The sequence below is a fragment of the Nelusetta ayraudi genome, unplaced genomic scaffold (assembly GCF_046127955.1).
Source record: "Nelusetta ayraudi isolate G7.1 ecotype Tasmania unplaced genomic scaffold, CSIRO-AGI_Nayr_v1 ptg000094l, whole genome shotgun sequence".
Lineage (NCBI taxonomy): Eukaryota > Metazoa > Chordata > Actinopteri > Tetraodontiformes > Monacanthidae > Nelusetta > Nelusetta ayraudi.
Genome location: NW_027466144.1, coordinates 1467043 through 1481106, shown reverse-complemented (window position 1 = coordinate 1481106; position 14064 = coordinate 1467043). Strand labels below are relative to the sequence as shown.

Genomic DNA, 14064 nt, shown 5'->3' with positions numbered 1-14064 from the left:
CACGATCTAAACCCGATTCAAGCAGTTTGGTCTAATATCCATCCATCCATCGTTTACTCTGCACTGAACTTTGGCAAAGCAGGTTTCTGATTTTTTTTTCACCGTCTTTTTCCTTTCACTTTTTGTCTGAAACAAGGTTATACTGTCACACATGTGCTGGGTAGAAGGCATACAATTAAAATCATTTGCAGCAAATTTAGTGATGATACTGTCAATATTTGCATCCTGTTGTAGATGCAAAGCCAAATTCATGTAAAAATAAATAAATAAATAAACGTGAAAAACATGTTTTTCAAACCCGACTTGAGTTGGGTAAATCAATATCAACCAATGGCTAAAACAATTCTCTCCGGGTCTAAAAATATCATGCACCTATCAAGATAAACGTCCACACTTAACATATATAAATCGACCACTTAGACACAACAGCAAGTGCCTTTTTCAAACAAACAATCAAGTACATTTAAGAGTAAACTGCCGAGTGGAGACCAAACAAATGTGCAGCAACTTAGAGAAGAGCCTGTGAGTACGAGCTGGTGGAGATCATCTGAGACAGAACAACGAGCTGATCATACGATGGCTTGCACGCAACCAGTGAGCAATTTTTTTTATTTATTTTTTTATTATTCAAACACAAAACGTGCGCCAACTCGGCAGCATCAGCATCAGGTTACCGAAAATATCCTGCAATGAAGAAGTTGACGCTACAAACAGTGTCTGCAAACAGAATCTTTCATGCAGGTGCAGCCGACAGCCAGCGGTCAACACCTTTTTGTTGCGCTCAGGATGGAGGAGCCCCGAAGCAGATGGCATCATCAGGCAACATCAACATTTAAACCGTCGCCGACTAGTGTGTGTGTGTGTGTGTGTGTGTGTGTGTGTGTGTGTGTGCGCGCGCGCGCGCGCGCATAGAAAGAAACGCTACTAAAGAAACTTACATCGGTGGTTGCGACGCTTCCCCTTGTACATGGTCATGATGTACGGGTCCAGCTTTGCAGTGCGTCGGGGCGGCGGCGGAGGAGGAGACGGTCGGGTTTCTGTTTGCGTGTTGCGCGTAGCGCGTTTGTGTCAGTGTGTATACGCGTGTATGGGCGCGCGCGTCCTGCTGGCTGCGATACTTTGTGACTGGAAATAAATGAGTCCTTCGGGTAGAGGCGCCGCTCCGGAGAGGATCGTACCAAGTTTTTAGAGGGGAAAGGGGAGAGCGAGGCGCGGGGGAAGGCAGAGCGCCACACCTCGACGAAATCAGAGTATGACAATCAAAGAAATGGACAAATGTGTCATGACTCATGGCCCTTTATCGATAGTCCTTTATGTCCAATTAGCGCAACCATGTCAAACTATCAAACTATAACACCTCTCATTCTGCCAGTGCGAGTTTTCTTAGGAACAGTGTCGAATTATGTTATTTCAAAGCATACAATTCATATAGTGACCAATCAATTCTGATTTAAAATAGCAAATTCTGCTAATCCTTTGCTCCTTCCAATACGGTAAGCAATACAAATCACGATGTCAGTGGTTGTGTCGATCAATTTGAATATTAATGTTCATCAAAGTCCTTGAATTGCCACCTGCACCCCCCCCACCCCCCCGACCCCCCTTCATTTTGAATCAAAATCGCTTGTTATCAGTGGTCAGAAAGAGAATATGTGCCACATTCAAACTAAATTCATCTGACTGTAGTGAGCATGCATGCAAAAGGAAACATGCGTTTTGCAGGGCTCATCAGACATCCATGTTTACAGATTAAGGCAACATGAAGAACAAGAGAGCGCAGAAGTTTTCTGCCTGTGTTCCTACAGCGCTCACTGCTACTCTAACATTTGGATGATTATTTCACTGTCATGCCAGCAGCACGCAGTCAACCAGGCAGCCCCCTTTCACCATAACCTCTGGGCACACTTGAGAAAAGGTGCATCTCATCTTACTTGCAAAGAGGGTTGCGTTGCTAGGGAGACATGGATGAGGAAGTGGTTCGGATGTTGATTTTGTAAAATTCAGAGAACCAAGTCGGCTCCCTGGCCTGAATATATGCCATCACAGTTTTTCTTTGATGTCAGTGGAGAGCATCGAGTATTCGCTCCTACCTAAGATTGTAGAAAGGTATCAGACTTCATGTGTGCGAGTCCTTGCTTGATTTGAAGCTGTCTTTAACCTCACATATGAAATAAGAGTGAGACTAAGTAGTGATTTCTCTTGAGTGTGTTGATCTGCTTCCTTTAACAGTTTAACCTGTTTTAAATCAAGTCAAAATCCTGTCACAAACCCATCGCTGCCTCTCTTGAAAGATGCTGAAATTTAATTTTTCAAATGTTTGCTAACCAGTTTAAGTCTCTCTGCATCGTCTCCCTGCATTGAAAATGTTCCCTCATTTAACAAATGACCCTCATTTAGAGCTTAGATGGGAAGGACGCTGCACAATTGCCGGAGGGGGAAGATTTTCTTGGTGATGGATATAAAATCTGCTGGAGCCATCGCATCTCATTGGTCGGTGACTTACGGCCCTCTCCTAGCTCATTAGACAGGCGTCGCTTCTGGGGACGAGTGATGGCGAGCATATGCGGCGCGTGTCTACTGCTGCAGCTGTTCAACAGAAACAGAGCGTCGTCTCCCCGCTCAGTGCTGACAAGGCTTGGCTGGGGTCTGTTTTGGTGGATCAGTGCCATGGTTAAACAAAATAAAATCAAAAATAAAATATGGAAACGCAGAGTGACATGTGTCTGTTTAAAGTCAGACTTGAGTTAACTAGAATGTAATACTAAGTATTAAATTCTTAATTAGTGATAAACAACCACTGTGGTACTGAATCACTTGTCGAAAAGCTGGAAAAAACGCAGGCAAACCAGGTTTAAGGGAGGATGCTCCATAGGAAGAGAAGTGTCTCCCTCTAGCGGAGAAAGATAGAATCACAGCCAAGGCTGCCCACCACTAACATTTTTAATACAAATGGTACTTACTTTGGTTAAAAATACTGTATATGTTTACTGTCTGAATGATATGAATAATTGCATAAACACGAATTTCAGTTGTGCATATTGAAATAGTCATTTTCAGAGGGGTGAAGTACTTTTTGTTTGCTTGATCGTCCTGGTCCATCAAATAATATATTGATACTATTTTCGTGAAACGATGGTTCAGAATGATTAGACAAAAGCCTGAAAATATTTGTTTTTCCTCTCTGTCACTTTTTCTCTGCAGTTCACACACAAATGGCCCCGTCATGCTGTGCTTTTTCTTGTAGCACTGCAGAACAAACCACACCAGGTAGCAGGGGTCAAACAAAGCCACCTCATATACACAACGTCTGATGGATGTGGTGCCATAAGTCACATCGGAGAGGAGAACAGAAAGAGCCGCTGCTACGGAAATGAAGTCGGAGACTGTACGTTTTTGTGAGGTCACAGAAATATTCCCCTCATGAACCCTCTTCAGTCACCGTGGTCTTCCACACTTCTCCGTACTTTCTTCCGGAAAGAAAGACACATTTGCACTGATTCCCAGTGATACACATTTCTGAGGACATTATATAAAGACTGTGTGTCCCTGAAATGCTTTTGGCTGGAATGTGATTGTAAGCTGAAAAAAAGAAAACACAACATGTTGCCCAGGCTTTTGTGTCATAAATCCTATTAATTTACCAGCTTGAGAAGGCCACCCTCAAACTCTGCATGTCAATTATTGTCAGAAGAGTTTAAATGATAAACCATAACAAAAACCACTATGTGTTGGACTAGACGTTAATGTGTTGAGCTCGACTGCACTCGCGCCACCGCTACTTGCAATGACAGCGAAGCGCCACAGTGCGGCGCTCAACGACCGTCGAGAAAATGAGGGTCAATACGGACGAGGCCGGTTTGACCCGCAGTTTCCAACCAAATGAGGACTTGAATGAATTTTCCTTTCTTTTTTTCGTCACAGTGAACGTCTCGTCTGAGCTCTCCCCAGAAATCCCATGTGACAAGGCGGCCAGTGGAACTGTGGGACGGAGTGTGGCCCATCTTGGCCTGCTAGATGAGGTGCATAAATACAGACACGGCTCGTTAATAATCCTGTCACACAGACGGAGCGGCGATACACTTTACAGCGTCACTCCCTGGAAGTCTCCAGGCTCCCGGCTGGGGACCTTGGCTCTAAATCTACGCTGTGATATTCTTTGCGTCTTTGTAACAAAGTGCCTCGGTCCCCGACAGGCGCTCCTTGCTTTCATACAGTCAGCACCGGTGAGGCACGTTTACGGCCTCTAATCTCTCCAGTTAAAGGATACAGGGCTGATGTGCGAGCAAGCCACAGGCTCTTGTCAAGGTCACAAATGCACTTCAAAACCAGCTGCTATCTACAGAAGACAACAGTCAAACCCCCCTCCCCCCCGGTGCATAAAAGCCGCATTTGTCAATGTTGCTCCTCTGACATGGAAACTGACAGCTGCGTGTCTTGCTTCCTCTCCTCCGACAGCAGGACACTGTTTTTTTTTTGTTTTTTTTGTCACATCATTGCTAAACGTGCAAACAATCAAGGACCAGCCTGGGCTAAGGTCAACCCAGGCTGAGTTAATCATCCCCTCCGTAAATCCCCCGGACCAAACCTGTTTCCACAAGGGATGCCGACGGAGGTGGTGAGGGGTTGCTGGAAAATACAGCCATACATTCTGAAAACGTTCTCTCAAATTGCCGTGTGTATTAATATTAATAAGACGCACAAGTGCACATGGAATAGGAATACAAATCTGTGGCCTTCCACTGTGCAAGCAAACAAATAAGTAAGCCCACTGCCTCCCAAAACATAACCTCGAGGTACGAGAAAACCAAATGGGCAGTTCAGCCATGCACCAGCGCTCTCAATACCACGGACCCATGTGACCTGTGTGTGTGTGTGTGTGTCAGGGAGGTCACTCCTGGCAGCAGCTGATATACCGTATAGTGTTGCCTGTAATAAACATGAGGTTGTTAACCATCACCGTGCTCAGCGTGACCTTTTTTCCTACCGGACAGTTGCTCCAGTGCCCGTCCCTCCGGCCGTGAGTCACAATCCAGCGCTCGGAGCCGAAACGAGGTGACTCACGAGTCCCCTAGCCCGGCGCCGCTAACTGGCGGGAGAAGGCCTGGCAAACGAACCAACAAACGAATGAAACGATGGCGACTCAGAGTTTGAAGGAGGAGGAAGGGCGGGAGGCAGAGTAGCGTTAAGAGAAAGGGAGCAACGAAGTGGGAGGATGAGAGTGAAGTCATGTCGGAGGAAAAGAAAAAGCACAAACACTTGACGGAGCAGGAGGCGCCCCAGGGTGAGGCTGTAGGCTGCTTTTAATGCTGTTTTGTTTGTACTGTTCATCTTTATTTAGGGGCAGAACTCCACAGTGTGCTTGTCACACTGATTCTTAAACACTACAACATTTATTTATTTATTTATTCAATTTTTAACTACGCTGCAGAATCCCGTGAGGCCGTGTCCTCAGTGGGCCCCTGCAGGGTGGCAGTAATTATCGCCGCATGTGTAATAATCATAAGTCACCGACCATTGCCCTGTGCGATGCCACAGCATTTATCACCTGCAACCGCCTGTGGCCGCAGGGTTCGCAGAGGTTCTTGCATTGATGAATAAGGCTGCACAAGGAGGGGAGGAGAGGAGGGGGGGGCGCTGTTAAATCAGTGGTGATGAGCTCCTAAAGAGCCGGTGATCAGTGTCAGGGCCGGTACCTGGTGTAAAAAGGTTGAGCAGCGGTGAGTCTCGACCCCGTTGATCGCCAACTCAGGTGAAGCCGTGTGGCTCGAAAGCAGGTGGCGATGGTCCTGGGTGCACTCGGCTCCCCGAGTGCAATCTGAGGCCACGGCTCCGCTAAGGTGACGCCGGCTCCGCGCTCCTCATGCTTTGCAGCAGCTGCTGATGATTCAGAAGTAAGCGGGTCTGTCGGCGGTTAAAGCGTCTCTGGAAGCCTTCTGGTGGTTAATGAGCCAAACTCCTCACATTCATCCGGCACGCCATTCAGTTTGAATGTGGTGGAGGTCGTTTCATCTTCCTCTCTGCTCAGACTGTGCTGATTAAAACTATACGGTGCATTTATATTGATATTTTAAACATTAGGAGAGTGTTGCACTTATATGTGCGTGCGCGTATCACCATCAATACGATTCACACGGCCTTCAGCTGAAGGTCCCTCCAGTGCAAACTCAGACTGCATCAGCATGAACTAAATTGGAAGCTCGGCTCTCCTGGACATCTGTGATTATGCACAATGAACAATTACCCGGCTTTTCTTTTCCTTGCATTTCCCCTCGTCTTCCTCTCTCTCCTCCTATCTCTTCAGGGCCGGAGCTGAATGTAATATTTATGAACACGTCTTGGCCCGGACCCTTGTTAGGCTTCGAGCTAATCCTGTTAGCTTCCTCTGAGTCGCTGCGCCTGCTGTTCATCTGTTTTGGCCGCCGTCAGTCTGTTTGTCAGGAACAAAGGGCCTCAGTTGTCCTGCATCAGTTAGAGGTGAACCCAACGCAGCCTGACACGTGGAGGTGGCTACCTTGGGCAAGCAAAAGATGTGAAGAGGGGTGAAGAGGAGTCGGTCCCTATAAGCGTAGCTGTCTGAGTGCTTTGTAGGTCTCTGTTTATTTCCCATCTTAAGTTAAAATTAATGAAAACAAAACTTTTACGCTGCAGCACCACTAGATAGTTCATGAATGTTCACACTGTCCAAATCCAGAGATGGAATCAGACTTGGTCCATGGAATGTTTGAGCACGTGCTACACACACATGCACAAGCCCTCTTTCACTGCGCGTGCACATGCACACACGCGCCGACTCCTGATGCACAGCTCAGTGTTCAACTACCTTTCCGAACACTGGTTCCTAATCAGAGCATCAGTTGCAGTGTCTCCTGCCAACCATCCTCGCGCTAATCCATCTCACTTTGTCCACGTTGTGGCTCAGGCCCGGCTTCGGTGTTTCTCCAGCGTTTTCAGAAGGGAAGGAGACTGAAGGGGTGGGGAACGGTGGGGGAGAGATGCTGCTGCTGCAACCCAGGAAATGTGCTTCCTTCATATCCGGGGTGGCTTTATTAAAGCTTACCGAGTGTGCAATGAACACCCCCACACACACACCTTTAAATTTTACACACATTGTTTTCACGAGAGAGAAACCCCTTCCTACCTGTACTCTGAATTCATCGCGGCTCACACAAATCCCCGGCTCGGCTCTCGCGTTGATGTTATTGTTTCACAGCGGAGCCCGAGCGCCGTTCTGCATCCGTTAGCGTTACGGAGGCTTTTGTCAAGTGCCGGATGAGGCCAAGCGTGCATTCAAACGTCCGAGCCGAGCCCCTCGACGCATGATTAATAAGGAAGCCGATGGCCAGGCAAGGTGCATTCTAATCACCCACAAGGACGAGAGGCGATACAACGGGAATATAAGGAGCGGGGGTGGGGGGAGGGGATGCGCATCCTGGTTTGGACGCTGTCCGTTCAAGTGTGAACATCCTCCATCTGCACGCCTGGAAAGACACACAGACACAGAAGATACTCTCACGACCATCGGATTCAACCAACACAGGAATGTGAAAGACGCAAAAGGAGCCTTTTGGGGGTCTGTTTTGGCGAGGCTCGCTGGAGCGGATCGGGGGGGTGGGGGTGGGAGGAAAAAAAATCGGCCCATCAAGTTGCATTCTGCAATACCCACAAGGCCTCTGCGCTCATGACTTTTCATGCCTCTGAACTTGGCTCTGAAAATAAAAGTTACTGAGCTGTGCAGTTATTGTAGACATAGTTGGAATTATCTATGCAAATTTCAGGAGGGGGAAAGCGAGCCTGCGAATACTAATGTTGAGTGATGGAGGGAATTACAGCAGCCAGGTGGAGAAGAAGCTGCAGGACCAGCTTGGTGAGACATTAAAGAGAGGCAAAAAAAAAAAAAAAAGCCTCCACACACTCCTGTTTTTTTGTTTTTGTTTTCGGCATCATATGAAGCCGGTGATTTAAGTTTGCATTGTATTTATTTATTTTGCAGCTCCCCTCTGTGAGTTGCACAATATCAAAGAGAAGTCGGCAAAAACATTTTCAGACAGGTGTCTTTTTGCTTCTTTGTCTTTTATGTGATGTAACGCTGCGCATAAAGTTCTGGCACCGCAGCTGCGAAGACGGCTGTGCGTTTGATAATGCAGAATTGTAGTTTTTTTTGTTTTTTTTTTAAAGCAAGCAGCGGTGCAAATCGTGGGATGAATTGAATTAAGTCCCTCTTGTAATTCGCCATTGATTTTTTTTTTTTGCGGGGAGGATGATAAAAAAAAGAATATATCTACAGAGCGGTAACGCAGCAGGATAAACAACACCGGTGGGGAGGATTGCGGCGCTGCGTGTGGGAAGCAGCAGCACGCGAGTCGCAACAAACACGGATGAGCAAGACGCAGCTTAAAAATGTTTCCTGGATTAAAGCCAGCAAGGGATTGCTTTTCAGCAAGGTTCATAAATCCCACGTAGAGTCCGGATACACTGCAGGTTGGAACAGAAAGCAATCGGGGACACACCTCTGGGCACCGTTCCGCACAAGCAGGGACAGAAAGACATGACGGCAACCAAACAGGCCGTGTACTGCAGCAACTTCAAGCCAGTCCACTGGGTTTTTACAAGTAAATATATCCAGTAAATACATCCAGTCCTCTGTTTTACATCAGGGTTTATCATCCTGCACTCAGGGGTTGAGGCGCTGCAGTCTCAACGGTGGAGGCGGGGCCACAGGCTGGACATGTGACCAGTAGTCTTGTGGTACTTGAGATTGGTTTTGGTCTCAAGACCACTTTTTACTCGGCCCTGTCTCGGTCTGGACAGACTCTGCATTTTAATCAAGACCAGTCAAGACTCAGCCAACGCTATGACAGATAAATAATGAAAAAGAATCCAGCGACTGCCGTTTTACGCTCTGTTTGTGACACCCAGAGTGACACCCTGTCCTCTTATTCCTGGGTAATTTGTTGTTTAATTTTATGAAGCAAAGTTGTTTTTTTGAAAATGGTTTAAAATAGTTGGCAAAGCAGCAAAATGTTCAATTATGAAAAGATACCCTGCTGAAAAGAGATGTTTGATTCAGAAGCAAACTTGAATTTAAAAAAGATTCTGGTCATTTGTTTCTGTTTTGTTGTTATTTTTCTTTGATATATAAAGTCTTGGTCTCGTCTTGGTCTCGAACTCCAAATGTCTTGCTCTGGTCTCGATCTCGATGCTCTCTAGTCTTTATGATGTCTTGGTCTCGTTTGGTGGCGTCTTGACTACAACACTAGACACAACCAACTTGCACTCATGCTCGCTCGCACCTGCGGACAGCTTAGAGATGCACGGAGTGTTTGGTATATTATCAAAAGTAAAGTCACCAACAAAATAAACGGCCAAAAAAAGAAAATCAAGACGTCAGCGACTCCATGAATAAATGCGCTGAGCCTCTACCGTCGATAGCTGCCAAGGTTTCAGCCGCGACCAGCGAGTGACGAGCGCTCCTCCTTCTCCGCCACAGCTCAGGGCATCGCGCTCCCCCGCTCGGCCCCTGGCGCCGCAACCCATTGGCCCAAAATGACGATTGATTGCGGCGCCCGATGCCTTTGTAATCCGCTTACGATGGATTTTGCATCTAAATGACTTTGTTATTTATGTGCCGCCCCTCCCGCCAATGCCATTCGGAGGCGGCGTCGCCGGTGATCCATCACACATTCTCCTTGGCCGCCGCCATTAATATTGTAATGGGACGGACCTTCACCATGAAACTTCCAGGTGGAAGGGAGCGCGGGCCCCCTCGGGGTGGAGGGGATGGGGGGGAAGGGGGGGGGGGTCGAGCCACTCAATATGAGAGTCAACAGAAGGAAGATTATCAGGCGCTGCCTTGCTGGCGGACGGCCTCTCCAGAGGCGTCGTTAGCTTGGCCTTGCTTTGCTGTTCACCTCCCTGTTTCTCTCTCTCTCTCTCTTCATCTCCTCTCCCCCGCCATCAGGTTTGCACAGAGTCTTCATACTCTCTCTTTCCCTCGATGTGAATTTTCTAACGACGGTCAGCCGCTGTCCTTATCCGTCAGCGGCGCCCTCGCCACCTGCCAATCACAGGCGGCGCCCGCAGGCAGATGAACACGGTCACGGAACATCAGGAGCCCAAGTTGAAACATCCTGCGCTGTGAGATAAGAGCGGTGAGACAAGAAGGGGCGACTCATCCGGCCGAGCGCATCTCCCCGCACAGGCATCGGCAGAGTTTTGGTTTGACTGAAAGAAAAACTTTTGGTCACACAGGAGTACAGCCACGGCTGGGAACTGGACACTTCCTGGTTGTGTTTGACCATCAGCGATGCCCCATGAGTCACTGTGTCACATGGAGGAATGCCCCACATCCTGCAGTGACTTGTATGAGTGATTTTGGGTGAAATTTATTCCGATTGGACGGCAGAACAAGGAAATATTTGCAATTTCCAGCACTTCTTCACTTTGCTGTAAAATAAAAAGTCATACGAAAAAAGAAGAAAAACTTTCCCAGGGGGCTCTAATTTTGACTTAATCATCTCCAAATCTGCCAGGGAGAGTTGTTCTCCAGCATGTCAAAAAAAATACTCGAGAATTATTATGATAGAGAACCTGACTGTTTGCCAAAAGCAGCGTCGCAAGGTGGAATCAGGCCACGTGGTCACATGTCAGACCGAGGCAGGTGCCGCCCACAACCCGCCTGATTCACTCGTTCATGTGTCACGTCCTCTCCTCCTTCCCAGAGTGACAGATTTGCCCCTAATAGCTGCTCTGAGTGAAGGCGCTTGTGTGCGGCTGATTCGGCAGCGACCTGCTCCGGCTGACTGAGGCGTCAGAATTGATGTGAAGTGCTTCTGAGGATATGGCGGCTCTTTTTTGCGCTTCTGCGTCGTCTCCATGAGGACGGCGCACTTCGGTGGGCGCACGCTGCTATTTTCTCATGGCTGCCGAGTTCACGGCTCTGGAGGCGAAAGGGGACGGAAAAAAAAGGGAGGTGCGTCCAGCTGTGTCATTGCTCATGTGTTCAAAGAGCGATGGACTCTAGTCAACGGTGCCGCAGGTGTGATTACCGTGCAGGAATCCCAGAAAGCACGGCTGTGTGTGATGTGATGGAACATGGGCAGCAAATTATAATCAATACACCTGCAACCGGAGCGCCAAGATGCCAGGAATCGGGGCCACTTATGCTTCCTCAAGGAGAAGTGGAGGCAGATCTTTCGCTCGCTCCTCTCCAGTGGAGCCAGCTGGGTTCAGAAGCCTTCCTCTTTGATAAAGCTCATCGTTAGGTGCAGCGGAGGCAGCCAGCTCAGCCTGCTGCTCTTTATTATTTTATCTTTAACACTTTATCCCTTTGTTGCCTCTCACTACTTTGGTGTTTTTGACTGCTCTGACATCTCTGCATCTCCTCCCGTCTGGAGCTGCAGGCCCTCCTCACGGATCTCACAAGTGCTGCCAACCGGAACCCGAGACAAACTCTGCTGTCATGTGGCGCAAATGAAATTCACCTGAATTCAACTCAATCAGTTGCCGACACTGCCGTTTGTGGCTTTGGGTGCAATCAACTCGCGTCTGATGACGGCGGTGAAACATTTTCAAATGGGGAGACGGATCATTCTGCAGAGGTCATTTCTTCCTTCCACGTCATTATGCTCCTGATTCATTCTGCTGCCGCGTTAATATAATAAGAATCGATATAATAAGGGGCTCGAGAGCGAGAGTCTCCGTAATTGTCAATTAAAAGGTGCACCTCGCAGTTGTGTGACGGTCACGTGACCGCTGACAGATAACCGTCAAGGTGAAATTAGTTTTTCCTGCCAGGTCGGTGCCGCTCGCAGGCCATGAAAATATACGTTTGATTATGTTTTCCCACTCAACCAGCACGGAAGCCATCGCACACAAGGAGAGAGAAAAACTCAAACAAAACAAACAAGCCAACAAATCAATTACCAAACGCTGCTTATGAGAATGCGGTAAAATGTTTCTTCTCCCAGGGTTGCTTCTCAATAGCTGATGCGTTTCTGCTCTTTCACCAGATTGGAAAGCTAAATCCAGAGCTAAAGATAAAGAGTAGCAGCGACGACACAGTGCGAGACTCTGCACACTGTGCAGCCACAGAAAAAAAATCTAGGAGTAAAAACATATTCATTATCATGAGACCTTAATAAACAGGCACCATTAAAAAGATGAGAAGAAGCGTTGGTCCGGAAGCCAATTGATCTTAAAGGATCCTGTGAGCGTCATGACAAACTGTTAATGAGGTTTTTTATTTAATTGAGCAAATGTAGAAAAACAGAGCAGCACGAACACGACCTCTTCGTAATGAAGACGCACAACAACCCCATAATAACAAGGCCCCGCATCGTCCTAACTCATTGTTGTTTGGCTTGCTCATCATATTGAACCGAATTTCATTTTTTTTTCTCCCGCTGTCACATCCGACCCAAGTGACCCGAGGATAGCTTTTAATGAAGGAGGAAAGCGTGTGAGCAGTCAGAGGGATCATCTTGCAGCCTGAGGACAAGAGGCAGTAAACACGTGTCCACAAAAACACCTCCTGGAATCACAGTGGAGGGAAAATATCCCCTTAGCCTTAGCTGAATGTACAAACATCTTTAACAAGTCTCTGGACACATTTCCTTTCATGCCGAGCCAAAATCCTTTTAAGCAAGTGAAAAAAATAAATGTCAGAAACAAAAAGAAACTGAATTTCATTTTGCAATTATTCTCTAAATAGTGCCGCTGCAGAGGAAAAAAACAAAACACAAATCACACAAACTGCGCAGAGACCGCAGCAGCGTGTACGCTACTGCGTAACGTCCTCGTCAAGGGGAGCATCTCAAGAACTTTGACACACTTTATCTGACTTCTTGCTGGCAAAACAAAAAACAAAAAACAAATCAAACTGCGGCAGTAGATCACGCTGTGGTTTTTAGCGGGGATTGTCTTCAAAACAGCATGACAACAAACAAAGACACTTACGCTTCGGGGAGCCTGGGGAGGTTCTTAACTGAAAGTCTGAGAGATGCCCGAGGCATTATGTGTCCCCGAGAGAGGCAACACATTCCTCCGGCAAAAGAATTGGCTTTAATATAGATTCTGACTTTCAGGAGAAAGTTTTTTTAGTTTCCACCCAACAGATCAGGGAAGGCTGTATATCCTGCTGCCCTTGGACGAGTTGATGGTAACATCTGCGTTGCCAGCAAAGCAAAAGAAGTCCCACAAAGACAAAAAAAAAAAAGAAACAAAAGGAGAAAAAGGGAGAGGAACTCACCAAGAGGCTGTCCAGCGATGATTCTGGCGTTTTCTCCCGCCACGGCCGCTCTGGCGTTCCTCTCGTTCAAATACTGTACAAAGGCGTAGCCCTTGTGCACGGAGCAGCCCACTATCTTGCCGTACTTGGCGAATATGACCTCTATGTCCGTCTTCTTGACGATGGCTGTGTTGAGGTTGCCGATAAAGACCCTGGAGTTGAGCGAGCGCGGATCATTCTTGTTGGTCACGTTGCTGGTCTGGGTTTTACCAGTCATCCTCCTCCAGGTGCCCTCCTGGGAGACACACAGACATGGAGGACACGGCTTTACGAATAGGATGGACAAATGACGAGCCCTGGTGTTTGGGAATGAATGTAAGAATGTAGTGACACCCAATCAGTGAACCGGATTTACAGGATGTTCAGGATCTGCAGCCTCTTTTAATCTTGGCCACTTACCTATTTTATTACTATGCTTGTCATGTTATGTAAACTTTTTTTTTCTTAGAAAATTGCTCACTCTCCATCTGAGTCAACCTTGAACAAGGGACTAGAAATGTAAAAAATATACAATATATATAATAAAATAAAATCTTGAGGCACCAACCAAGATCGTTATTTTTCTTTGTATTATTCCACTCTGACCTTTTAAAGCCTCAATTTGACTGTCAAATGACTTTGAATCATTATTAGGCCGTCATTTTAAAAAGGCAGCGTAAACCAGTTGAGCTCTGAAACATAATTACTGACAAAAGCTTTTCTTGATGAAGGTTCCGGCCCACTCAGCTGAAGGTAAGTGAATCATTGTCTCATCAGCACCAGATTCTTGGACCAGTGAG

General features: G+C 47.1%; 2 protein-coding genes across 11 annotated transcripts in view; one reads left to right on the top strand and one right to left on the bottom strand.

Moving 5' to 3' along the window:
• The window catches only part of rbis (ribosomal biogenesis factor), a 123322-nt gene that overhangs the window by 25819 nt on the left and 83439 nt on the right, over window positions 1–14064 (top strand). The window lies entirely within an intron of this gene.
• ralyl (RALY RNA binding protein like) overlaps window positions 1–14064 on the bottom strand; it is a 96815-nt gene that overhangs the window by 14650 nt on the left and 68101 nt on the right. For all 9 annotated transcript variants that reach the window (XM_076047709.1, XM_076047710.1, XM_076047713.1 and 6 more), the window contains one exon: window positions 13247–13520. In XM_076047709.1, the coding sequence (XP_075903824.1) occupies window positions 13247–13520 (274 nt within the window). The remainder of the gene's footprint in view (window positions 1–13246; window positions 13521–14064) is intronic.